The sequence below is a fragment of the Pogoniulus pusillus genome, unplaced genomic scaffold (genome assembly GCF_015220805.1).
Source record: "Pogoniulus pusillus isolate bPogPus1 unplaced genomic scaffold, bPogPus1.pri scaffold_133_arrow_ctg1, whole genome shotgun sequence".
Classification (NCBI taxonomy): domain Eukaryota; kingdom Metazoa; phylum Chordata; class Aves; order Piciformes; family Lybiidae; genus Pogoniulus; species Pogoniulus pusillus.
The window spans coordinates 59,967-85,891 of NW_026974569.1; the positions used below are offsets into that span (position 1 = coordinate 59,967).

Here is a 25,925-nt window from a genome sequence, read left to right on the forward strand (position 1 = left end):
AGGATGGGAATGGGCTCGGAGGTGCCCCCGGGCCGGTGCCAGCTGCTGACTGCTGCCCCTCGTCTCCCGGGGCCTCAATGTGCCCCCCCCCACCATGCCCTGCCCCGGAGGAGGGAGGGAGGGAGGAGCGGGGTGGGGGTGGGCAGGAGGGGGGATGGTCTTGGCAGGTGTTGGTCTTGCTGCCCATGCTGGTGCCAGTCTGGCTGTACTGGTGCCAAGCTGGTCTCCTTACTGGTGCCAGTCTGTTCTCCCTACTGGTGCCAGTCTGGCCGTGCTAGTGCCAGTCTGTTCTCCCTACTGGTGCCAGTTTGTTCTCCCTACTGGTGCCAGTCTGGTCATACTGGTGCCAGTTTGTTCTCCCTACTGGTGCCAGTCTGGCCATACTGGTGCCAGTCTGCCTTACATACTGGTGCCAGTCTGTTCTCCCTACTGGTGCCAGTCTGGCCGTGCTGGTGCCAATCTGTTCTACTTACTGGTGCCAGTCTGGCCGTGCTGGTGCCAGTCTGTTCTCCCTACTGGTGCCAGTCTGCCTTCCATACTGGTGCCAGTCTGGTCGTACTGGTGCCAGTCTGTTCTCCCTACTGGTGCCAGTCTGGCCGTGCTGGTGCCAATCTGTTCTACTTACTGGTGCCAGTCTGGCCGTACTGGTGCCAGTCTGCTCTCCTTACTGGTGCCAGTCTGGCCGTGCTGGTGCCAGCCAGTCTGTTCTCCCTACTGGTGCCAGTCTGGCCATGCTGGTGCCAATCTGTTCTACTTACTGGTGCCAGTCTGTTCTCCCTACTGGTGCCAGTCTGGTCGTACTGGTGCCAGTCTGTTCTCCCTACTGGTGCCAGTCTGCCCTCAGTATTGGTGTGAGTCTGGCCATACTGGTGCCAGTCTGCCTTCCATACTGGTGTCAGGCTGCCTTCCATACTGGTGCCAGTCTGTTCTCCCCACTGGTGCCAGTTAGCCTTCCATACTGGTGCCAATATGCCCTCAGTATTGGTGCCAGTCTGTTCTCCTTACTGGTGCCAGTCTGTCCATACTGGTGCCAGTCTGCCCTCAGTACTGATGCCAGTCTGCCCTCAGTATTGGTGCCAGCCTGTCCATACTGGTGTCAGTCTGCCTTACATACTGGTGCCAGTCTGTCCATACTGGTGCCAGTCTGCCCTCAGTACTGATGCCAGTCTGCCCTCAGTATTGGTGCCAGCCTGTCCATACTGGTGTCAGTCTGCCTTACATACTGGTGCCAGTCTGTTCTCCTTACTGGTGCCAGTCTGTCCATACTGGTGCCAGTCTGCCCTCAGTACTGATGCCAGTCTGCCCTCAGTATTGGTGCCAGTCTGTCCATACTGGTGTCAGTCTGCCTTACATACTGGTGCCAGTCTGTTCTCCTTACTGGTGCCAGTTTGCTTTCCATACTGGTCCTAGTCTGCCTTCCTTACTCGTGCCAGTCTATTCTCACTACTGGTGCCAATCTGACCTCGGTACTGGTGCCAGTCTGTTCTCCTTACTAGCGCCAGTTTGCCTTCCATACTGGTGCCAGTTTGCCTTCCTTATTCATGCCAGCCTGTTCTCCATACTGGTGCCAGTCTGCCTTCCTTACTCATGCCAGTCTGTTCTCCATACTGGTGCCAGTCTGTCCATACTGGTGCCAGTCTGTTCTCCTTACAGGTGCCAGTCTGCCTTCCTTACTCATGCCAGCCTGTTCTTCCTACTAGTGCCAGTCTGTTCTCCTTTCTGGTGCCAGTTTGCCTTCCATAGTGGTGCTGCTCTGCCATCTGTACTGGTGCCAGTCTGTCCTCCATGCTGGTGCTGGTCTGACTTCCTTACTGGTGCCAGTCTGTTCTCCCTACTGGTGCCAGGCTGCCTTCCATACTGGTGCCAGTCTGGTCATACTGGTGCCAGTCTGTTCTCCCTACTGGTGCCAGTCTGCCTTCCATACTGGTGCCAGTCTGTTCTCCCTACTGGTGCCAGGCTGCCTTCCATACTGGTGCCAGTTTGGTCATACTGGTGCCAGTCTGTTCTCCCCACTGGTGCCAGTCTGCCTTCCATACTGGTGCCAGTCTGCCCTCCATGCTGGTGCTGGTCTGACTTCCTTACTGGAGCCAGTTTGTATTGCCTCAGCGGTGCCAGTCTGCTCTCCATGCTGGTGCCAGTCTGCCCTCTCTGCCGGTGCCAGTCTGCCCTCCCTGCCGGTGCCAGTCTGCCCTCCTTGCCGGTGCCAGTCTGTACTTACTGGTCTCAGCCTCCTCTTCACCGGTCCCAGTCTGCTCGCTGCTGTCCCCAGTGTGCCTCCTTTACTGGTCCCAGTTTGCCCTCCTTACCGGTCCCGGTCTGCCCTCCCAGCTGGCACCAGTAAGGCACTGACCTGGCAGGTGCCCCCCGCTCGGGGCAGGGGGGAGGAAGAGGAGGAAGAGGAGGGCGGCGGCGAGGGAGAGGGCGGCGGAGAGCAGCAACCGCGAGGCTTCGGGGGACAGCTCGGGGACGGTCACCATCGCCCGCGGGCACCGGGCGGCTGCGGGGCACCGGCGGGGACGGCACCGGCGGGGACAGCACCGGCGGGGACGGGATTGGCTGGGACGGGACCAGCTGGAACCGGACCAGCTGTAATGGGATCGGTTATAACGGGAGCGGCTGTAACGGGAGCGGGTTCGGTGGGAGCGGCTATAACGGGAGCGGCTATAACGGGAGCGGCTATAACGGGAGCGGCTGTAACCGGAGCGGGTTTGGTGGGATCGGCTGTAACGGGATCGGCTGTAATGGGATCGGTTATAATGGGATCGGCTGGGGTGGGATCGGCTGTGATAGGATCAGCTGTAACGGGAGCGGCTGGGATGGGATCGGCTGTAACGGGAGCGGCTGGGGTGGGATCGGCTGTGACGGGATCGGCTGGGATGGGATCAGTTAAAAGGGGATCGGCTGGGATGGGATCGGCTGTGACGGGATCGGCTGGGGTGGGATCGGCTGTAACCGGACCGGGTTTGATGGGATCGGCTGTAATGCGATCGGCTGTAACGGGATCGGCTGAGATGGGATAGGCTGGGATGGGATCAGCTATAACGGGATCGGCCGTGACAAGATCGGCTGTAATGGGATCGTCTGCAACGGGACTGGGTTTGGTGGGATCAGCTGTAACAGGACCGGCTGTGATGGGATCGGCTGTAATGGGAGCGGCTGGGATGGGATCGGCTGTAATGGGATCGGCTGTAACGGGAGCGGCTGGGATGGGATCAGTTAAAAGGGGATCGGCTGTAATGGGAGCGGCTGGGATGGGATCGGCTGTAACAGGATCAGCTGTAATGGGATCGGCTGTAACGGGATCTGCTGGGATGGGATCGGCTGTAATGGGATCGGCTGTAACGGGAGCGGCTGGGGTGGGATCGGCTGTGATAGGATCAGCTGTAACGGGATCAGCTGTAATGGGAGTGGCTGTAACAGGAGCGGCTGGGGTGGGATTGGCTGTAACGGGACTGGGTTTGGTGGGATCGGCTGTAACGGGAGCGGCTGGGATGGGATCGGCTGTAACGGGATTGGCTGTAACGGGATCGGCTGTAACGGGATCGGCTGTAACAGGATTGGCTGTGACGGGAGCGGCTGTGACGGGACCGGGTTTGATGGGATCGGCTGGGATGGGATTGTCTGTAAGGGGATCGGTTGCAACGGAATCGACTGTGATGGGATCGGCTGGGATGGGATCAGCTGTAACGGGACCGGCCAGAACAGGACCGTCTGGGATGGGATCGGCTGCAACGGGAACGGCTGTGATGGGATCAGTTAAAAGGGGATCGGCTGGCCACACCCCCATAAGTACCACCCCCAAGGGCCACACCCCCCCGTAAGTACCACCCCCAAGGGCCACACCCCCATAGATCACACCCCAAGGGCCACACCCCCATAAGTATCACCCCCAAGGGCCACACCCCCATAAGTAACACCCCCAAGGGCCACACACCCCCTAAGTAACACCCCCCAAGGGCCACACCCCCATAGGTGACACCCCCAAGGGCCACACCCCCATAAGTGACACCCCCAAGGGCCACACCCCCATAGGTGATGCCCCCAAGGGCCACACCCCCTATAGGTGACACCCCCAAGGGCCACACCCCCATAAGTACCACCCCCAAGGCCCACACCGCCATAAGTACCACCCCCAAGGGCCACACCCCCACAGGTGACACCCCCAAGGGCCACACCCCCATAAGTACCACCCCCAAGGGCCACACCCCCATAGGTCACACCCCAAGGGCCACACCCCCCATAAGTGACATCCCCAAGGGCCACACCCCATAAGTAACACCCCCCAAGAGCCACACCCCCCATAGGTGACACCCCCAAGGGCCACACCCCCATAAGTACCACCCCCAAGGCCCACACCCCCATAAGTACCACCCCCAAGGGCCACACCCCCATAAGTAACACCCCCAAGGGCCACACACCCCCTAAGTAACACCCCCCAAGGGCCACACTCCCATAGGTGACACCCCCAAGGGCCACACCCCCATAAGTGACACCCCCAAGGGCCACACCCCCATAGGTGATGCCCCCAAGGGCCACACCCCCTATAGGTGACACCCCCAAGGGCCACACCCCCATAAGTACCACCCCCAAGGCCCACACCCCCATAAGTACCACCCCCAAGGGCCACACCCCCACAGGTGACACCCCCAAGGGCCACACCCCCATAGGTGACACCCCTCAAGGGCCACACCCCCATAGGTCACACCCCCAAGGGCCACACCCCCATAAGTACCACCCCCAAAGGCCACACACCCCCATAAGTACCACCCCAAGGACCACACCCCCCATAAGTACCACCCCCAAGGGCCACACCCCCCCATAAGTACCACCCCCAAGGGCCACACCCCCATAAGTAACACCCCCAAGGGCCACACCCCCATAAGCGACACCCCCCCGAGGGCCACACCCCCATGGGTCACACCCCAAGGGCCACACCCCCACAGGTGCCCCCCCCGGCAGTCCCTTTGCCGCCCCTGGCACCCCCACGCCGCCAGGGGGCTCCCTCCCCTGCTGCCCCTCCCGCGCACTTCCGCTTCCCCTCCCTAAGTCACTTCCGCTTCCGCCTCCCTCGGCCTCTACTTCCGCTTCCGCCTTCCTCGTTGCCGGTTGCCGCCACCGAGCCCCGCGCGCGCCTTCGGGACGCTTCCGCTTCCGGTAGGGACTGAGGCAGCGGAGCGGGACCGGGACCGGTGCGGGAGGGGAGCGGGGCCGGAGCGGGCCGGGTCGGGAGGGGAGGGGAGCGGAGGGGAGCGGAGCGGCACCGGAGCGGGAGTGGGACCGGGACCGGGGCCGGGGCCGGAGCGGGAGGGGAGCGGCAGCGGCAGCGGAGCGGCACCGGAGCGGCGCCGGAGCGGGCCGGGCCGGGTCGGGTCGGGAGGGGAGGGGAGCGGGAGGGGAGCGGAGCGGCACCGGAGAGGGACCGGAGCGGGAGGGGAGCGGCACCGGGACCGGAGCGGGAGGGGAACGGCACCGGGACCGGAGCGGGACTCGAGCGGGGCCGGAGCGGGACGGGTCGGGAGCGGAGGGGAGCAAAACCGGAGCGGCACCGGAGTGGGACCGGGACCGGGGCCGGAGCGGGAGGGGAGCGGCGCCGGAGCGGGACCGGGAACGGGGCCGGAGCGGGAGGGGAGCGGCGCCGGAGCGGGCCGGGTCGGGTCGGGAGTGGAGGGGAGCGGCACCGGAGTGGGACCGGGACCGGGGCCGGAGCGGGCCGGGTCGGGAGCGGAGGGGAGCAGAACCGGAGCGGCACCGGAGCGGGCCGAGCCAAGCCGGGATGGGAGCGGAGGGCACCGGAGCGAAGCGGCCTCAGTCTCGGCCCGTCCCGGCCGCCGGTGCCGGGAACCAGCCCCGAGCCGAGCTCGGCGGTGCGGACCCCGCGGGGCCGTTCCGGGCCCGACTCGTTCTCACCGGAGCCGCGGAGCTGCCCGTTGGGACCGAGGCTTTGCCCTGACCGTTAAACTCTTCGTTCCTAGACGGAGAACCGGAGCCCAGCGCTGCGCTCCGAGCCGGGCGGCTCTTCGGGACAGCGCCGGTTCCAGCGCCGGTTCCAGCGCCGGTTCCAGCGCCCCCTCCGCCGGCCCCGGGGACTCCTCCGCTGCCGATGCGGAGCCCATGAGGATGGAGGGTCGGGAGGCGGCGCGGGGCGGCCACAGCTCCGCGTTCAAAGCCTTTCCGCTGCCCCCCCCGGCCGGGCTGCAGCAGGACCCCCCCCGCTGCCCGCCGGGCACCAAGGTACCGGCCCCGGTGCGGCCTCCCCCGCGGCCCCGGGGGGTGTTTGGGGCTTGTGGGGGTCGCTTTGCCCTTCCCCCGTGGGGCAGAGGCACCTGTGGGCAGCAGCTCTGTGCCCGGCCCTGGCGTTTGGGAGCTCTGCCCGGGAGTGCCCAGCGCTGCCCAGCCCTGGCAGTGCCCCAGGGCAGTGCCAGAGCAGAGCCCTGCCTGTGTGTGCCCAGCCCTGAGAGCCTCACCAGAGCCAGGGCAGTGCCCAAGGGCAGTGCCAGAGCAGAGCCCTGCCCGGGTGTGCCCAGCGCTGCCCAGCCCTGAGAGCCTCACCAGGGCAGTGCCAGAGCAGAGCCCTGCCCGGGTGTGCCCAGTGTTGCCCAGCCCTGGCAGTGCCCAAGGGCAGTGCCAGAGCAGAGCCCTGCCTGGGTGTGCCCAGCACTGCCCAGCCCTGAGAGCCTCACCAGAGCCAGAGCAGAGCCCTGCCCAGGTGTGCCCAGTGCTGCCCAGCCCTGAGAGCCTCGGCAGAGCAGTGCCAGAGCAGAGCCCTGCCAGGGTGTGCCCAGCACTGCCCAGCCCTGGCAGTGCCCAAGGGGAGTGCCAGAGCAGAGCCCTGCCCGGGTGTGCCCAGCGCTGCCCAGCCCTGAGAGCCTCACCAGAGCCAGGGCAGTGCCCAGGGGCAGTGCCAGAGCAGAGCCCTGCCTGGGTGTGCCCAGCGCTGCCCAGCCCTGGTAGTGCCCAGGGGCAGTGCCCCAGAGCAGAGCCCTGCCTGGGTGTGCCCAGTGTTGCCCAGCCCTGGCAGTGCCCAAGGGCAGTGCCAGAGCAGAGCCCTGCCCGGGTGTGCCCAGCACTGCCCAGCCCTGAGAGCCTCACCAGAGCCAGGGCAGTGCCCAGGGGCAGTGCCAGAGCAGAGCCCTGCCCGAGTGTGCCCAGCACTGCCCAGCCCTGAGAGCCTCACCAGAGCCAGGGCAGTGCCCAGGGGCAGTGCCAGAGCAGAGCCCTGCCTGGGTGTGCCCAGTGCTACCCAGCCCTGGCAGTGCCCCAGGGGAGTGCCAGAGCAGAGCCCTGCCTGTGTGTGCCCAGCACTGCCCAGCCCTGAGAGCCTCACCAGAGCCAGGGCAGTGCCCAGGGGCAGTGCCAGAGCAGAGCCATGCCCGAGTGTGCCCACCCATGCCCAGTTGATGGCCTCGGTGGAGCTCTGTGGGGCAGGCAGCAGGGCTGTGGGGGGGCAGGCAGCAGAGGTGTGGGGGGGCTGTGGGGGGCAGGCAGCAGGGCTGTGGGGGGGCTGTAGGGGGCAGGCAGCAGAGGTGTGGGGGGGCTGTGGGGGGCAGGCAGCAGGGCTGTGGGGGGCTGTGGGGGGGCAGGCAGCAGGGGCTGTGGGGGGCTGTGGGGGGGCAGGCAGCAGAGGTGTGGGGGGCTGTGGGGGGGCAGGCAGCAGAGGTGTGGGGGGCTGTGGGGGGGCAGGCAGCAGGGTTGTGGGGGGGCTGTGTGGGGGCAGGCAGCAGAGGTGTGGTGGGGCTGTGGGGGGCAGGCAGCAGAGCTGTGGGGGGGCTGTGTGGGGGCAGGCAGCAGAGGTGTGGGGGGCTGTGGGGGGGCAGGCAGCAGAGGTGTGGGGGGCTGTGGGGGGGCAGGCAGCAGGGCTGTGGGGGGCTGGGGGGGGCAGGCAGCAGAGCTGTGGGGGGGCTGTGTGGGGGCAGGCAGCAGAGGTGTGGTGGGGCTGTGGGGGGCAGGCAGCAGAGCTGTGGGGGGCTGTGGGGGGCAGGCAGCAGAGCTCTGGGGGGCTGTGGGGGGGCAGGCAGCAGAGCTGTGGGGGGCTGTGGGGGGCAGGCAGCAGGGCTGTGGGGGGGCAGGCAGCAGGGCTGTGGGGGGGCAGGCAGCAGGGCTATGGGGGGGCAGGCAGCAGAGGTGTGGTGGGGCTGTGGGGGGCAGGCAGCAGAGCTCTGGGGGGCTGTGGGGGGGCAGGCAGCAGAGCTGTGGGGGGCTGTGGGGGGCAGGCAGCAGGGCTGTGGGGGGGCAGGCAGCAGGGCTGTGGGGGGGCAGGCAGCAGGGCTATGGGGGGGCAGGCAGCAGAGCTGTGGGGGGCTGTGGGGGGCAGGCAGCAGAGCTGTGGGGGGCTGTGGGGGGCAGGCAGCAGAGCTCTGGGGGGCTGTGGGGGGGCAGGCAGCAGAGCTCTGGGGGGCTGTGGGGGGGCAGGCAGCAGAGGTGTGGGGGGCTGTGGGGGGCAGGCAGCAGGGCTGTGGGGGGGCAGGCAGCAGGGCTGTGGGGGGGCAGGCAGCAGGGCTATGGGGGGGCAGGCAGCAGGGGCTGTGGGGGGGCAGGCAGCAGAGCTGTGGGGGGGCTCTGGGGCTGCTCCTTTTTGCCCTGTCCCCAGGCACTCAGTGTTGGGGTTCAGTCACCCCCACAGAAGTGCCCCCCCCCAGCTTTGTGTGTGTGTGTGTGGGGGGGGGGGGTTGGGGGGGGTCTGGGCCAGCAGCAGCCCCCGGGGTTGCCTTTCCAGCCCAGCTCTGGGGTGTCTGGGAGCAATCAGGGCTCATTCCCAGGGGGAGGTCAGTAAGGAGGAGCTGTTTGGGGGTGCTGGGGGGGTGGGGGAGGGCTGAGCTGTGCTGCTGCTAACCCAATCCTGCCCCTTCCCCCCCCCAGTTCCTACCCAAACCCAGCAGCTTTGCCTGCCCAGCTGGAAATGCTTCCTCTGCCCTCAGCTCCAGCCCAGGTAAGATGTTGGCTTCTGGCTCCAAGCAGCCAAGTTTGGCTCTGCCTCCCCTCCCTCCCCCCCCCCCGGAGAGCTCAAGGAGGCTCTGCTGGCCAAGAAGGGGTCCCCAAGGGTGTCCTGGGCTCGGGGGGGGGGCATGCAGCAGGGCAAGGGAGGACTTTGTGAGCTCTGAGTGTCCCTTGCAAGCAGGTTGGGAGCCTCAGAGCCCTCTCAGCCTTTGCTCCTCACTGAGCTGCTCCAACCTCTGCAGCTCTCAAAGGCTGAAACTCAGCCCAGAGCTGCAGGCTTGGAGTTGAGGAAGCTCAAAGCAGGGCAAAGGGAGGGAGGGAGAAGGTCCTGGGGGGTGCAGGGAGAAGCCCCTGGGGGGTGCAGGGAGAAGGTCCTGGGGGGTGCAGGGAGAAGCTCCTGGGGGGGGCAGGGAGAAGGTCCTGGGGGGTGGAGGGAGAAGCTCCTGGGGGGTGCAGGGAGAAGCCCCTGGGGGGTGCAGGGAGAAGGTCCTGGGGGGGTGCAGGGAGAAGGTCCTGGGGGGTGCAGGGAGAAGCTCCTGGGGGGTGCAGGGAGAAGGTCCTGGGGGGTGCAGGGAGAAGGTCCTGGGGGGTGCAGGGAGAAGGTCCTGGGGGGTGCAGGGAGAAGCTCCTGGGGGGGTGCAGGGAGAAGCTCCTGGGGGGGTGCAGGGAGAAGCTCCTGGGGGGTGCAGGGAGAAGCTCCTGGGGGGGTGCAGGGAGAACTTCCGGGGGGGGTGCAGGGAGAAGCTCCTGGGGGGGTGCAGGGAGAAGCTCCTGGGGGGTGCAGGGAGAAGCTCCTGGGGGGTGCAGGGAGAAGCTCCTGGGGGGTGGAGGGAAGAAGCTCCTGGGGGGGTGCAGGGAGAAGCTCCTGGGGGGTGCAGGGAGAAGCTCCTGGGGGGTGGAGGGAGAAGCCCCTGGGGGGTGGAGGGAGAAGCCCCTGGGGGGGTGCAGGGAGAAGCTCCTGGGGGGTGCAGGGAGAAGCTCCTGGGGGGTGGAGGGAAGAAGCTCCTGGGGGGTGGAGGGAGAAGCCCCTGGGGGGTGGAGGGAGAAGCCCCTGGGGGGTGCAGGGAGAAGCTCCTGGGGGGTGCAGGGAGAAGATCCTGGGGGGTGCAGGGAGAAGCCCCTGGGGGGGTGCAGGGAGAAGCTCCTGGGGGGTGCAGGGAGAAGCTCCTGGGGGGTGCAGGGAGATGCCCCTGGGGGGGTGCAGGGAGAAGCCCCTGGGGGGGTGCAGGGAGAAGCTCCTGGGGGGTGCAGGGAGAAGCCCCTGGGGGGTGCAGGGAGAAGCTCCTGCAGCAGCACAGGGAGGGGAGGAGCTGCTGGGAAGCAGCTCCACAGGGCAGCAGTTGGCACTGCTGGGGCACAAGGAGGTGCCCAGGAGCCAGCAACCTGCCCTGGGGAGGGCCAAGAAGCTCCCAAGGGTGCCCTGGGGGCACTCAGCAGGGCAAGGGAGGTTCTGCTGCCCTCTGCTCTGCCCCAGGGAGGCCACAGCTGGAGGCCTGTGCCCAGCTCTGGGCTGCCCAGGGGCAGAGGGGCAGGGAAGGGCTGGGCAGAGGCCAGAGGAGGCTGGGCAGAGGCTGAGGGCCTGGAGCAGCTCTGGGAGGAGCAGAGGCTGAGCCCTGGGGCTGAGAGCCTGCAGCAGAGCAGCCCCAGAGGGCATCTGGGCAGTGCCCAGCAGGAGCTGAAGGAGCTGGGGAGGGGGCAAGAGGCTGGGGCCAGGCTGTGCTGAGTGGTGCCCAGGGGCAAGGGGCACAGAGTGGAGGGCAGCAGGAGGAGAAAGTTGTTTGGGGTGAGGGTGCCAAGGCCTGGAGCAGGCTGCCCAGAGAGGCTGTGGAGCCTCCTTGTGTGCAGAGCTGCCAACCCCCCTGGGCACTGTGCCCCTGGGCAAGCAGCTGTGGGTGCCCTGCTGGGGTTGGCACTGGGGGAGCTCCATAGGTCCCTTCCAGCCCCTGCCTGGGCAAGCTGCTGTGAGTGCCCTGCTGGCCAGGAGGGTGGAGTTGGCACTGGCTGAGCTTCAGAGCTGCCCCTGGGCAAGCTGCTGTGGGTGCCCTGCTGGGGTTGGCACTGACTGAGCTCCATAGGTCCCTTCCAGCCCCTGCCTGGGCACTGTGCCCCTGGGGCAAGCTGCTGTGGGTGCCCTGCTGGGGCAGGAGGAGGTTGGGATTGGCACTGGGTGAGCTCCATAGGTCCCTTCCAGCCCCTCCCTGGGCACTGTGCCCCTGGGGCAAGCTGCTGTGGGTGCCCTGCTGGGGGCAGGGATGGGTTTGGTCCCTGGCTGAGCTCTGGAGGTCCCTTCCAGCCCTCTCCCTTCCTGTCCCTCTCTCTCCTGACCTCTCTCCTGTCTCTCTCCTGCAGATCTCTCCTGCCCTGAGGCCTTCCCAGCAGCCGTGGAGCAGCCTCGGGGCTTTGGCACCAGTGCCAATGGGCAGTGGAGGGGGTTGGGCCCTCCCTGCCTGGGCAGCCTCCCGCAGAAGCCGAGGCTGAGCCGAGGAGGTTCCTACCTGGAAGCTCGAAAGACCTCCAGGTGTGTCCTGCCCCTCCCCCCCCCGGCCCTGAGGGGACTCCCAGGGGGTAGGGGTGGGGGTGGGGTTGGCTGCTCCTGGTTGGTTGGGCTTGGTGGGCACTGCTCTGGGTGGCAAAGTGCCTGGGTGGGAGCCAAGGAGTGGAGGAGATGACTGCAGCTGGGGGCTGGGCACCAGTGGGGTCCATGCAGGGCACAGCTCTGGGCACAGCTCTGCTCAGTGTCTGCATGGCTGAGCTGGGGCAGGGCATGGAAGCTGCCCTGGGCAGCTGCAGATGGCATCTCCTGGCCCTAGTGGGTGAGGGACAGGCTGTGGTGGTGCCCATATGGCCCTGTGGTGGGTGAGGGACAGGCTGGGGAGGTGCCCACCTGGCTGTGGTGGTGCCCATCTGGACTTGACTAAAGCCTTTGGCACCAGGCCCGAAAGCATCACCTGGAGAAGCTCCAGGCTGGGCTTGGTGGGCACTGCTCTGGGTGGCAAAGTGCCTGGGTGGGAGCCAAAGAGTGGAGGAGATGACTCCAGCTGGGGGCTGGGCACCAGTGGGGTCCATGCAGGGCACAGCTCTGGGCACAGCTCTGCTCAGTGTCTGCATGGCTGAGCTGGGGCAGGGCATGGAGGCTGCCCTGGGCAGCTGCTGAGGGCTTGGAGGCTCTGCAGAGGGCCCTGGGCAGGCTGGAGCCAGGGCTGAGGGCACTGGGATGAGGGCACCAAGGGCTGGAGCCTGCCCTGGGGGCACAACAAGCCCAGGAGGGCTCCAGGCTGGGGGCAGAGGGGATGGGAACTGCCCCCAGGGGAAGAAGGAGCTGGGGGGGGTTGGTGGCAGCAGCTGGAGCTGAGCCAGGGGGTGCCCAGGTGGGCAAGGAGGGCAGCAGCAGCCTGGGCTGGCACAGCAGGAGCAGGGCAGGGATTGTGCCCCTGCAGTGGGCAGTGGGGAGGGCAGAGGTGGGGGCAGGGTTGGGCAGCTGAGTGGCAGGAGGGCAGTGAGGAGCTGCAGCAGAGGCAGAGAAGGGAGTGGAGGTGGGGAAGGGTCTGGAGGAGAGGCTGGGGAGGAGCAGCTGAGGGAGCTGGGGGGCTGGGGGGGGTGAGGCTGAAGCTGCCCCCCCAGGGGTAGCAGGAGCTGGGGGGGAGCAGTTGGTGCCAGCAGCTGGAGCTGAGATCTGCACCCTCAGGGCAGCTGGGGGAGGGGAGGGCATCCTGGGGGGTGAAGGAGGTTTGGGTGTCCCCAGGGTGGGCATTTGGGTGGGGGCTTTGGAGCTCCTGGGGGGGCTTTGGAGCTCTTGGGGGGGGGCTTTGGAGCTCTTGGGGGGGGGCTTTGGAGCTCTTGTGGGGGGGCTTTGGAGCTCTTGGGTGGGGGCTTTGGAGCTCTTGGGGGGGGTTTGGAGCACTTGGGTGGGGGCTTTGGAGCTCCTGGGGGGGAGCTTTGGAGCTCTTGGGGGGGGTGTGAGCTTTGGGGGGGCTTTGGAGCACTTGGGTGGGGGCTTTGGAGCTCTTGGGTGGGGGTTGTGAGCTTTGGGGGGGCTTTGGAGCTCTTGGGGGGGCTTTGGAGCTCTTGGGGGGGCTTTGGAGCTCTTGAGGGGGGGTTGTGAGCTTTGGGGGGGCTTTGGAGCTCTTGGGTGGGGGCTTTGGAGCTCTTGGGGGGGGGGTTGTGAGCTTTGGGGGTCTTTGGAGCTCTTGGGGGGGGTTTGGAGCACTTGGGTGGGGGCTTTGGAGCTCCTGGGGGGGAGCTTTGGAGCTCTTGGGGGGGGTGTGAGCTTTGGGGGGGCTTTGGAGCTCTTGGGGGGGCTTTGGAGCACTTGGGTGGGGGCTTTGGAGCTCTTGGGTGGGGGTTGTGAGCTTTGGGGGGGCTTTGGAGCTCTTGGGGGGGCTTTGGAGCTCTTGGGGGGGCTTTGGAGCTCTTGAGGGGGGGTTGTGAGCTTTGTGGGGGCTTTGGAGCTCTTGGGGGGGGGGGTTGTGAGCTTTGGGGGTCTTTGGAGCTCTTGGGGGGGGTTTGGAGCACTTGGGTGGGGGCTTTGGAGCTCCTGGGGGGGAGCTTTGGAGCTCTTGGGGGGGGTGTGAGCTTTGGGGGGGCTTTGGAGCACTTGGGTGGGGGCTTTGGAGCTCTTGGGTGGGGGTTGTGAGCTTTGGGGGGGCTTTGGAGCTCTTGGGGGGGCTTTGGAGCTCTTGAGGGGGGGCTTTGGAGCTCTTGAGGGGGGGTTGTGAGCTTTGGGGGGGCTTTGGAACTCTTGGGTGGGGGCTTTGGAGCTCTTGGGGGGGGCTTTGGAGCTCTTAGGGGGGAGCTTTGGAGCTCTTGGGGGGGGGCTTTGGAGCACTTGGGTGGGGGCTTTGGAGCTCTTAGGGGGGAGCTTTGGAGCTCTTGGGAGGGGGGGTTGTGAGCTTTGGGGGGGCTTTGGAGCTCTTGGGGGGGCTTTGGAGCTCTTGAGGGGGGGTTGTGAGCTTTGGGGGGGCTTAGGAGCTCCTGGGTGGGGGATGTTAGCTCTTGGGGGGGCTCTGAAGCTTTTGGGGGGGGGCTGTAACCTTTGACCCCCGCTGTTTTTTGGGGGGGGGGGGCAGGTGTCTGAGCTCTGGGCTGGCTCTCAGCCAGCTCAGCCCCAGGTGCTGAGGGTCCCTGAGCAGCTTTGCCTTTGCTTGGCTCGGGGGGGGGGGTGGGGGAGAGAGAGAGAGACCCAGAGCAAGGTTTTGGGGGGGTGCAGGCAGGCAGGAGGGGGGGGGAGGGGCTCTGCTCCATGGTTCATCTTTGCCCTTCCCCCCACTCTCCCCTCCCCCCCCCGGCAGTGGCAGCTCCAACAGCTTCGTGGGCAGGTCCAGCCCCCACGGCCACTCCTCAGCATTCCCACTCAAGCCTGCAGCCAGCCCCTCCCGGGGGGGGCTCTGCCGACGAGGCCTGCTCAGCCCCAAGAAGACCCCCAGGAGGTTCATCAGCACTGCAGAGGAGGTGAGGGGGAGGGGAGGGGGTGGGGAGAGGAAGGGGGAGAAGGGTGGGAAGAGTTGAGGGGGGAGGAGAGGTGAGAGGAGGAGGAGGGTGGGGAGAGGTGAGAGGAAGAGGGAGGTGAGAGGGAGAGGTGAGAGGAGGAGGATGGAGAGAGGAAGGGAGAGAGGGGTGGGAAGAGTTGAGGGAGAGGAGAGGTGAGAGGAGGAGAGAGGGGAGAGGAGGAGGGAGGGGATAGGGGGAGGAGAGGAGAGGTGAGAGGAGGAGGAGGGTGGGGAGAGGGGGAGGAGAGGTGAGAGGAGGAGGAGGAGGAGGATGGGGAGAGGCAGGGAGAGAAGGGTGGGAGGAGTTGAGGGAGAGGAGAGGTGAGAGGAGGAGGAGAGTGGGGAGAGGGGGAGGAGAGGTGAGAGGAAGAGGGAGGTGAGAGGGAGAGGTGAGAGGAGGAGGAGGAGGATGGGGAGAGGCAGGGAGAGAAGGGTGGGAGGAGTTGAGGGAGAGGAGAGGTGAGAGGAGGAGGGGGGAGAGGAGGAGGAGGGTGGGGAGAGGCAGAGGGGAAGAGTCAGAGGGAGAGGGTGGGAAGAGGAGGAGGAGGAGAGGTGAGGGAGAGGATGGGGGTTGGGCACCGCTGCCAAGGAACAGGAGGGCAGGAGGTGCCCCCCAGGGTGCCCCAGGGCAGGAGGTGCCCTCAGGGTGCCCCAGGGCAGGAGATGCCCCTCAGGGTGCCCAGGGCAGGAGATGCCCCTCAGGGTGCCCAGGGCAGGAGATGCCCTCAGGGTGCCCCAGGGCAGGAGGTGCCCTCAGGGTGCCCCAGGGCAGGAGGTGCCCTCAGGGTGCCCCAGGGCAGGAGGTGCCCTCAGGGTGCCCCAGGGCAGGAGGTGGCCTCAGGGTGCCCCAGGGCAGGAGATGCCCCTCAGGGTGCCCCAGGGCAGGAGGTGCCCTCAGGGTGCCCAGGGCAGGAGGTGCCCTCAGGGTGCCCAGGGCAGGAGATGCCCCTCAGGGTGCCCCAGGGCAGGAGATGGCCTCAGGGTGCCCCAGGGCAGGAGATGGCCTCAGGGTGCCCCAGGGCAGGAGGTGCCCTCAGGGTGCCCAGGGCAGGAGATGCCCCTCAGGGTGCCCAGGGCAGGAGGTGCCCTCAGGGTGCCCCAGGGCAGGAGGTGCCCTCAGGGTGCCCCAGGGCAGGAGGTGCCCTCAGGGTGCCCAGGGCAGGAGATGGCCTCAGGGTGCCCCAGGGCAGGAGATGCCCTCAGGGTGCCCCAGGGCAGGAGGTGCCCTCAGGGTGCCCAGGGCAGGAGATGCCCCTCAGGGTGCCCCAGGGCAGGAGATGGCCTCAGGGTGCCCCAGGGCAGGAGATGGCCTCAGGGTGCCCCAGGGCAGGAGATGGCCTCAGGGTGCCCAGGGCAGAAGATGCCCTCAGGGTGCCCAGGGCAGGAGATGGCCCCAGGGCAGGAGGTGGCCTCAGGGGGCCCCAGGGCAGGAGATGGCCTCAGGGTGCCCCGGGGCAGGAGATGCCCTCAGGGTGCCCAGGGCAGGAGATGCCCTCAGGGTGCTCAGGGGCAGTGTTGGAGCCTTCATCCCTGTGCTTGTGCTGCTGCCCAGGGCTGGGCAGTGCTGGGGGTGAGGCTTGGGCTCTCCTGGGAGCTCTCTCCCAGCTCAGCTCTCTGCCCCTTGCCCTGCTGGAAGCCTTGGCAGGGGCCCTGGCAGTGCCTGCCCGCTGGGGGGAGGCTCTGCTGGGCACTGCCCTGCCCCTTGCTGAGGGCCTCCTGTGCTTCCTCCCCTGCAGACCGTCCGGGAGGAGGAGAGGGAGATCTACAGGCAGCTGCTGCAGATGGTCACAGGCAAACAGTTCTGCACCTCCAAGCCCTCTGCCCTCTTCCCCTTCCACCTGTGAGTGCTTCCCACCTCCCTTCCCTCCCCTCCCTCCCTCCTGCTGCCCACTCAGGACCTGACTTTGCTCCTTCTCCCTAGCTCCAGGTGTTCCAATTCCACCAAACCCATCCTGAAGGAGCCTCCTCCTCCTCCTCCTCCTCCTCCTCCTCCCAGCACCAGCTCCAAGCTGTTTGAAACTGCCAACCTGGCCCCAGCAGCTACCCCAGTGCCCAGGAGCTGCCAACCTAGCACCAGCAGCCACCCCAGTGCCCAGGAGGGGCACAAACCACCTCTCTACTCCACCCCCACCTACTCTTCCAGCATCTTCCAGTCCAGGAACTCCACTGCCCAGCACCAGCAGGACAAGCAACCAGCACCCAGCAGCCAGTCTGAAGGTAACAGCAACCAGAGCTGGCTCCTGGAATGGGCCTTGGGGTTGGAAAGGACCTCAAGGGATCAGCCAATGCCAACCCCTTGGTGCCCTTTGGGCATCCTCCTCGTGGGTTCTTGGCTGCTCCTCTCACCTCTTGATTGTGAGGTGGCTTCAGTCCATCACCTTTCTTCTCCTCCTCCTCCTCTTCCTCAGGTTCAGACTCTGTCATTCTACTCAAGGTCAAGGACCCCAGAACCCCAACACCGAGGTGAGAAGCTGCCTGCTGGGCTCTGGAGGGGGTGGGGTGGGTTGTGGCAGCTCTTGGGTGGAGGTGAGAAGGCAGAGGAAGAGGAGAAGGGCAGGGGGAGTGGGGGGCAGGAGGAGGAGGAGGATGAGGGTGGGGGGGCAGGAGGAGGATGGGGGGCAGGAGGAGGAGGAGAGGGACAGGAGGAGGATGAGGGTGGGGGGGCAGGAGGAGGATGGGAGGCAGGAGAAGGAGGAGGATGGAAGGGGGCAGGAGGAGGAGGAGGATGGAAGGGGGCAGGAGGAGGAGGAGGAGGATGGAAGGGGGCAGGAGGAGGAGGAGGAGGATGGGGGGAGGAGGAGGAGGAGGATGGGGAGGCAGGAGGAGGAGGAGGATGGGGAGGCAGGAGGAGGAGGAGGATGGGGAGGAGGAGGAGGAGGATGGGGGGCAGGAGGAGAAGGAAGATGGAAGGGGGCAGGAGGAGGAGGACTTGGGGCAGGAGGAGGAGGATGGGGGGGCAGGAGGAGGAGAATGGAGGATGAGGAGGAGGAGGAGGATGGGAAGCAAGAGGAGGAGGATGGGGGGCAGGAGGAGAAGGAGGATGGAAGGGGGCAGGAGGAGGAGGAGGATAGGGAGGCAGGAGGAGGAGGAGGATGGGGAGGGGGCAGGAGGAGGAGGATAGGGAGGCAGGAGGAGGAGGAGGATGGGGAGGGGGCAGGAGGAGGAGGATAGGGAGGCAGGAGGAGGAGGAGGATGGGGAGGGGGCAGGAGGAGGAGGATGGGGAGGCAGGAGGAGGAGGAGGATGGGGAGGCAGGAGGAGGAGGAGGATGGGAGGGGGCAGGAGGAGGAGGAGGATGGGAGGGGGCAGGAGGAGGAGGAGGATGGGGGGCAGGAGGAGGATGGGGGGCAGGAGGAGGAGGAGGATGGGGAGGAGGAGGAGGATGGGGAGGCAGGAGGAGGAGGAGGATGGGGGAGAGGAGGAAGATGGGGGGCAGGAGGAGAAGGAGGATGGAAGGGGGCAGGAGGAGGAGGATGGGGAGGCAGGAGGAGGAGGATGGGAGGGGGCAGGAGGAGGAGGATGGGGAGGGGAAGGAGGAGGATGGGGAGGAGGAGGAAGATGGGAGGGGGCAGGAGGAGGATGGAAAGCAGGAGGAGGAGTGGGGCAGGAGGAGAAGGGGCTGAGGAGGAAGAAGTATTTGGTGCTGGAGAAGCTTTGGGGGCTGCCTCTGAGAGCTTCCCCAGGGGCCAGGGGGGCACTGGCAGGAGTCTCTGCAGCTCTCAGCTGTGCTCAGGTGCTGACTCCTCAGCCAGTGCCACCCTTGCCCCCGAGAGGGGCACACTCAGACCTCTCTCCCCCCCTTCCAGCCTCCCATTCTTCCAGGCAGAGCTGTGGATCAAGGAACTGTGAGTGGAGAGCTTTGGGCTGCTGCTGGGGGGAGATGAAACTGCCTGAGGGGTGGCAGGGGCTGGAGGGACCAGCAGAGGTCACCCAGGGCTGTGCCCAGCCAGAGCAGGCTGCTCAGGGCATCAACCAACCTGCCCTGGGGATGGTGCCAGGGGTGGGGCAGCTCCAGCCTCTGTGGGCAACCTGGGATGGGTCCAGGGATGGAGCTTCCACCACTTCTTTGGTCAACCTAGGATAGGATCTCATGTCCCATTCCTCTGGGCAGCCTGGGGTGGTGCCAGGGGTTGGGCATCTCCTACCTCTTTGGGCAGCCTGGGGTGGTGCCAGGGGTTGGGCATCTCCTACCTCTTTGGGCAGCCTGGGATGATGCCAGGGGTTGGGCATCTCCCAGCTCTGAGCAGCCTGGGATGATGCCAGGGGTTGGGCATCTCCCAGCTCTGAGCAGCCTGGGATGGTGCCAGGGGTTGGGCATCTCCCAGCTCTGAGCAGCCTGGGGTGGTGCCAGGGGTTGGGCATCTCCTACCTCTTTGGGCAGCCTGGGGTGGTGCCAGGGGTTGGGCATCTCCTACCTCTTTGACCAACCTTGGGTAGGGTCTCATGTCCCACTCCTCTGGCCAACCTGGAATGGTTCCATGCATGGATCCTCTCCAGCCTCTCTGCCCAGCCTGGGCTGCTTCCAGGGCTTGGGCATCTCCTACTTCTGCCCAGCCTGGGCTGCTTCCAGGGCTTGGGCATCTCCTCCTTCTGCCCAGCCTGGGCTGCTTCCAGGGCTTGGGCATCTCCTCCTTCTGCCCAGCCTGGGCTGCTTCCAGGGCTTGGGCATCTCCTCCTTCTGCCCAGCCTGGGGTGGTCCGAGGGGTTGGGCATCTCCCAGCTCTGAGCAGCCTGGGATGATGCCAGGGCTTGGGCATCTCCTTCTTCTGCCCAGCCTGGGCTGCTTCCAGGGCTTGGGCATCTCCTCCTTCTGCCCAGCCTGGGCTGCTTCCAGGGCTTGGGCATCTCCTCCTTCTGCCCAGCCTGGGGTGGTCCGAGGGGTTGGGCATCTCCCAGCTCTGAGCAGCCTGGGATGATGCCAGGGCTTGGGCATCTCCTTCTTCTGCCCAGCCTGGGCTGCTTCCAGGGCTTGGGCATCTCCTCCTTCTGCCCAGCCTGGGCTGCTTCCAGGGCTTGGGCATCTCCTAGCTCTGGGCAACCTGGGATGGGTCCATGCATGGATCCTCTCCAGCCTTCTGCCCAGCCTGGGGTAGTTCCAGAGCTTGGGCATCTCCTCCTTCTGCCCAGCCTGGGCTGGTTCCAGGGCTTGGGCATCTCCTCCTTCTGCCCAGCCTGGGCTGGTTCCAAGGCTTGGGCATCTCCTCCTTCTGCCCAGCCTGGGCTGCTTCCAGGCCTGGATCTTCTCCCTCCACCTCTTGCCAACCTGGGCCAGGCTCTCCTCACTCCTCCTCCTGAACTCCTTTTCCCTCCACTCTTGAATTTCCCTCTCCTGCTTTCCAACCCTCCCCTCCTTGTCCTATCCCAACAAGACCCTTCTGAAAAGGCCTTCCCAGCATTTTGGCAGCTCTTGGAAGGCCACCAGGAGGTCTCCTTGGGGCTCTCCTCAAGCTGCCCCCAGAAGGTCTCCTTGGGGCTCTCCTCCTCAAGCTGACCCCCAGAAGGTCTCCTTGGGGCTCTCCTCAAGCTGCCCCCAGAAGGTCTCCTTGGGGCTCTCCTCCTCAAGCTGACCACCAGAAGGTCTCCTTGGGGCTCTCCTCCTCAAGCTGACCCCAGAAGGTCTCCTTGGGGCTCTCCTCAAGCTGACCCCCAGAAGGTCTCCTTGGGGCTCTCCTCAAGCTGCCCCCAGAAGGTCTCCTTGGGGTTCTCCTCAAGCTGACCCCCAGAAGGTCTCCTTGGGGTTCTCCTCAAGCTGACCACCAGAAGGTCTCCTTGGGGCTCTCCCCCTCAAGCTGCCCCCAGAAGGTCTCCTTGGGGTTCTCCTCCTCAAGCTGCCCCCAGAAGGTCTCCTTGGGGTTCTCCCCCTCAAGCTGACCCCCAGAAGGTCTCCTTGGGGTTCTCCCCCTCAAGCTGCCCCCAGAAGGTCTCCTTGGGGTTCTCCTCCTCAAGCTGCCCCCAGAAGGTCTCCTTGGGGTTCTCCCCCTCAAGCTGACCCCCAGAAGGTCTCCTTGGGGTTCTCCTCCTCAAGCTGCCCCCAACCCCCCCAGGACCAGCGTCTACGACTCGCGAGCGCGGGAGAGGTGGCGACAGATCGAGGAGCAGAAGGCTTTGGCCTTGCAGCTGCAGAGCCAGGTGGGTACTGGAGAGCTCCAAGCCCCAGATGCCAACCACCCAACCAACCAAGAGGTCCCAGGGCATCAGCAGAAGTTGTCTCCTTTTGAGCTCTGCTGTCTCCTTTGCTCCCTCTCCCCACGGGGCTGGGGTGGTTGGGATGAAAAGCTTCCTCCTGCAGCCCCTCTCAGGAGCTCTGCCCCAGGGAATCGATCAGGCAGGGTTGGAAGGCACCACAAGGATCAGGCAGTGCCAACCTCTCCCCCCTGCCATGCCCAGGGACACCTCACACCAGAGCAGGCTGCCCACAGCCTCCCCCAGCCTGGCCTGAAACCCCTCCAGGGCTGAGGCTTCCAGCACCTCCCTGGGCAGCCTGTGCCAGGCTCTCAGCACCCTCCTGCTGAAGAGCTTCTTCCTCACCTCCAGGCTGACCCTACCCATGTCCAGCTCTGCTCCACCCCCCCCAGTCCTGTCACTCCCTGGCAGCCTAAAAAGTCCCTCCCCAGCCTTCTTGTAGCCCCCTTCAGCTCCTGGAAGGTCCCAGGGAGGTCCCCTGGGAGCCTTCTCCTCTCCAGCCTGCACAGCCCCAACTGCCTCAGCCTCTCCCCGCAGCAGAGCAGCTCCAGGCCTCTGCTCCCCCTCTTGGCCCTTCTCTGGGCCCCTTCCAGCCCCTCCACATCCCTCTTGTGCCAGGGGCTCCAGAGCTGCCTGCAGTGCTCCAGGCTGGCTCTCAGCAGTGGGGAGCAGAGGGGGAGGATCACTTCCCTCTCCCTGCTGCCCTCTCTGCTCTGCCTGCAGCCCCCCAGGCTCTGCTTGCTCTCTGGGCTGCAGGTGCCCACTGCTGCCTGCTGTTGAGCTTCTCCTCCCCCAGCACCTTCCAAGTGCCTCTGGTCAGGGTTGCTCTCCAGCCTGGCACTGCCCAGCTTGGCATTGCCTCGAGCCAGCTGCCAGGAGCTCATGGGCAGGTCTCTGCCTGCAGAGGCTGCAGGAGCACTGTGCAGGACCTGATGGACCTCACCCTTGGAGTGCCCCTGGAGAAGGAGATCCCTGTGCCAGTGGTGCCCAAGGAGGCTGCTCTCCAGCCTGGCACTGCCCAGCTTGGCATTGCCTCGACCCAGCTGCCAGGAGCTCATGGGCAGGTCTCTTCCCTGCAGAGGCTGCAGGAGCAGGAGCACTCTGTGCAGGACCTGGTGGACCTCAACCTTCGTGTGCCCCTGGAGAAGGAGATCCCTGTGACAGTGGTGCCCGAGGAGAAGGAGGATGCCAGGGCAGGGGATGGGGAGGAGGAGTTCCCAGAGATCACTGAGGTGAGGCTGGTGGCCACGGGCAGGAGGTGGTGACAAAGGGAGGCCCAAAGGGGTTGGGGTGGGTCAGAGCTGTTGGGGTGGGTCAGAGCTGTTGGCATGGGTCAGAGCTGTTGGTGTGGGTCAGAGCTGTTGGGGTGGGTCAGAGCTGTTGGCATGGGTCAGAGCTGTTGGCGTGGGTCAGAGCTGTTGGGGTGGGTCAGAGCTGTTGGGATGGGTCAGAGCTGTTGGGGTGGGTCAGAGCTGTTGGCATGGGTCAGAGCTGTTGGTATGGGTCAGAGCTGTTGGCATGGGTCAGAGCTGTTGGTATGGGTCAGAGCTGTTGGTATGGGTCAGAGCTGTTGGGGTGGGTCAGAGCTGTTGGCATGGGTCAGAGCTGTTGGTGTGGGTCAGAGCTGTTGGCGTGGGTCAGAGCTGTTGGGGTGGGTCAGAGCTGTTGGCATGGGTCAGAGCTGTTGGTATGGGTCAGAGCTGTTGGCGTGGGTCAGAGCTGTTGGGGTGGGTCAGAGCTGTTGGGGTGGGTCAGAGCTGTTGGCATGGGTCAGAGCTGTTGGTATGGGTCAGAGCTGTTGGCATGGGTCAGAGCTGTTGGCGTGGGTCAGAGCTGTTGGTATGGGTCAGAGCTGTTGGGGTGGGTCAGAGCTGTTGGCGTGGGTCAGAGCTGTTGGTGTGGGTCAGAGCTGTTGGTATGGGTCAGAGCTGTTGGTATGGGTCAGAGCTGTTGGGGTGGGTCAGAGCTGTTGGTATGGGTCAGAGCTGTTGGGGTGGGTCAGAGCTGTTGGGGTGGGTCAGAGCTGTTGGCATGGGTCAGAGCTGTTGGTATGGGTCAGAGCTGTTGGTATGGGTCAGAGCTGTTGGGGTGGGTCAGAGCTGTTGGCGTGGGTCAGAGCTGTTGGCGTGGGTCAGAGCTGTTGGTGTGGGTCAGAGCTGTTGGCGTGGGTCAGAGCTGTTGGCATGGGTCAGAGCTGTTGGGGTGGGTCAGAGCTGTTGGTATGGGTCAGAGCTGTTGGGGTGGGTCAGAGCTGTTGGGATGGGTCAGAGCTGTTGGGGTGGGTCAGAGCTGTTGGCATGGGTCAGAGCTGTTGGCATGGGTCAGAGCTGCTCCTGTGGCCATCTCCGTGGTCCTCTCCCCCCCCCCTCCCCAAGGCTGATCCTGCCCCCACCAAGCCCTGGCTTGGAATCCTTCCTCATGGCTGGCTTGAACCTGCCCTGGGCCACCTTGAGGCCATCTCCTCTTGGCCTGGTCCTTGTTGCTTGGCAGCAGAGCCCCTTGGGGTCACACACTGCAGTGGTTTGGGTTGGGAGGGACCCTTGGAGATCCAGGCCAGGGCAGCACCAAGCTCCTGGCCCTCAGCACCACAGCTGCAGGGCTTGGAAGCACCTCCAGGCATGGAAGCCTCCAACACTGCCCCTGAGCAGCCTGGCTCAGGCCTTGAGCCAATCCTTCCAGGGCAGAAGTTCCTCCTCATGGCCAAGCTGAACCTACCCTGGGGACCCCTGGAGGTCATCTCCATCACTTAGGAGATCTCAGCCCCAACCTCCTCTCAGCAACTTGGGGGGGGGGGGGGCTCTCCTCCAACCTCCCCACCCCCAGCTGCTCCTCACAAGCTCTTCCTCCAGCCCCTTCCTCATCTCCATTCCCCTTCTCTATCCTTCCCCCTCCCCACCTCCATGTCCCACTCCACTCAAGCAGCCTCAATCTCCCTCTGCCTGTTGAAATGGAGGAGGAGAGACCACAGCTGCCTCTGAGCCCTGACTCTTGAGGGGGGTGGGGAGGGCACAGAACTTCTCCTCCCCCCTCCTCCTCCTCTCAGCTCTCTCTGCCTTGGCCCTGCAGGAGATGGAGAAGGAGATCAAGAATGTGTTCAGAGGAGGGAACCAGGACGAGGTCCTGAGTGAGGCTTTCCGCTTGACCATCACCAGGAAGGACCTCCAGACCCTCAGCAACCTCAACTGGCTCAACGATGAGGTGAGGGGCAGCTGCCCCCCTGGGCACCTTGCCAGGGCTGCTGGCAAGAGGCTGGCACCCAAAGGTGCTGCTGGCAAAGCAGAGTTGGGTTTGAAGGTTGAAGGTTGATTCCTCCATCGGCTGCTCCTGCTCAGGCCCTTGCAGAGCCAGGCCAAAGCTTTGCCCCCAAGGCAGCAGCAAGCTCTGGTGCTTGGAAGCCAGAGCCAGGTGGGCACCACCAGGGCCAGGTGGGCACCTCCACAGACTGTCCCTCACTCACCACAGCCAGGTGGGCACCTCCCCAGCCTGTCCCTCACCCACCAGGGCCAGGTGGGCACCTCCACAGCCTGTCCCTCACTCACCACGGCCAGGTGGGCACCTCCACAGCCAGGTGGGCACCTCCCCAGCCTGTCCCTCACCCACCAGAGCCAGGTGGGCACCACCAGGGCCAGGTGGGCACCTCCACAGCCTGTCCCTCATCCACCACGGCCAGGTGGGCACCTCTCCAGCCTGTCCTTCACCCACCACGGCCAGGTGGGCACCTCCCCAGCCTGTCCCTCACCCACCAGGGCCAGGTGGGCACCTCCCCAGCCTGTCCCTCACCCACCACGGCCAGGTGGGCACCACCACAGCCTGTCCCTCACCCACCAGGGCCAGGTGGGCACCTCCCCAGCCTGTCCCTCACCCACCACGGCCAGGTGGGCACCACCACAGCCTGTCCCTCACCCACCAGGGCCAGGTGGGCACCTCCCCAGCCTGTCCTTCACCCACCACGGCCAGGTGGGCACCTCCCCAGCTTGTCCCTCACCCACCACAGGCCAGGTGGGCACCTCCCCAGCCTGTCCCTCACCCACCACAGGCCAGGTGGGCACCTCCCCAGCCTGTCCCTCACCCACCACAGGCCAGGTGGGCACCTCCCCAGCCTGTCCCTCACCCACCACAGGCCAGATGGCCACCACCACAGCCTGTCCCTCACCCACCAGGGCCAGATGGCCACCACCACACCCAGGTGGGCACCTCCACAGCCTGTCCCTCACCCACCAGGGCCAGATGGACACCTCCACAGCCAGGTGGGCACCTCCCCAGCCTGTCCCTCACCCACCACAGCCAGGTGGGCACCTCCCCAGCCTGTCCCTCACCCACCACAGCCAGATGGCCACCACCACAGCCTGTCCCTCACCCACCAGGGCCAGATGGCCACCACCACAGCCAGGTGGGCACCTCCACAGCCTGTCCCTCACCCACCAGGGCCAGATGGGCACCTCCACAGCCAGGTGGGCACCTCCACAGACTGTCCCTCATCCACCACAGCCAGGTGGGCACCTCCCCAGCCTGTCCCTCACCCACCACAGCCAGATGGGCACCTCCCCAGCCTCTCCCTCACCCCCCAAACCTCCTCCCCCTGAACTTTATCTCTTAACCTTAGCAACCCCCCATAGGAGAGGACCATTGAGAGAGGCCAAACCTTGCCTCGAAGCCCTTCTGAGCCCTTTCAACCTCTCTTAGATGCTGCTTTTTGGTCTCCTTCCTCTCCAGATCATCAATTTCTACATGAACCTGCTGATGGAAAGGAGCAAAGAGAAAGGGCTGCCAGCAGTCCATGCCTTCAACACCTTCTTCTTCACCAAGCTGAAGACAGCAGGGTACCAGGCTGTCAAAAGGTGGACCAAGAAAGTGGACATCTTCTCTGTGGACCTCCTCCTGGTGCCAATCCATCTGGGAGTCCATTGGTGCTTGGCAGTGAGTGCTGAGTTTGGGGGGTTCAAAGTCCTCAGGGAGGAGGGGATCAGCCATGGGGTTGGGGGGGGAGAGGCTTCTGAGCAGGGTTTTAAGAGGGTGGAAGGGTTTGGGGGGGTGGGGATGGAGTCAGAGAAGGGTTTAGGTTGGAAGGGAGAGGTCCTGCTAGGAGAGGTCACTGAAGGTCACATCCAGGCTGGTGCTGAGCATCTGCAGGGAGGTTGTGGAGCACAGAAGCAGGGCACCCACAGCAGCTTGCCCCAGGGGCACAGTGCCCAGGCAGGGGCTGGAAGGGACCTCTGGAGATCAGCCAGTGCCAACCCCAGCAGGGCACCCACAGCAGCTTGCCCAGGGGCACAGTGCCCAGGAGGGTTGGCAGCTCTGCACACAAGGAGGCTCCACAGCCTCT

At 65.6% G+C, this 25,925-nt stretch overlaps 2 protein-coding genes across 2 annotated transcripts; both read left to right on the forward strand.

The window, feature by feature from the left end:
• The first annotated feature begins 3 nt into the window (after positions 1-3).
• Positions 4-3,760, forward strand: LOC135173914 (loricrin-like). Its single transcript, XM_064141123.1, has 4 exons — positions 4-79; positions 2,460-2,846; positions 3,021-3,096; positions 3,271-3,760. The coding sequence occupies exons 1-4, from the start codon at positions 4-6 to the stop codon at positions 3,758-3,760; spliced, it is 1,029 nt and encodes a 342-aa protein (XP_063997193.1).
• Positions 3,761-5,094: 1,334 nt separating this feature from the next.
• On the forward strand, positions 5,095-25,519 carry SENP1 (SUMO specific peptidase 1; the record flags this gene model as incomplete). The annotated part of the gene is made up of 13 exons (XM_064141124.1): positions 5,095-5,154; positions 5,973-6,231; positions 8,857-8,926; positions 11,284-11,452; positions 14,223-14,382; positions 16,157-16,260; positions 16,342-16,637; positions 16,829-16,883; positions 18,226-18,264; positions 20,464-20,548; positions 21,682-21,834; positions 23,669-23,800; positions 25,316-25,519. Coding segments are annotated over exons 2-13 (1,587 nt in total), but the record flags the coding sequence as incomplete, so codon positions are not given.
• Between the last annotated feature and the right edge of the window lie 406 nt (positions 25,520-25,925).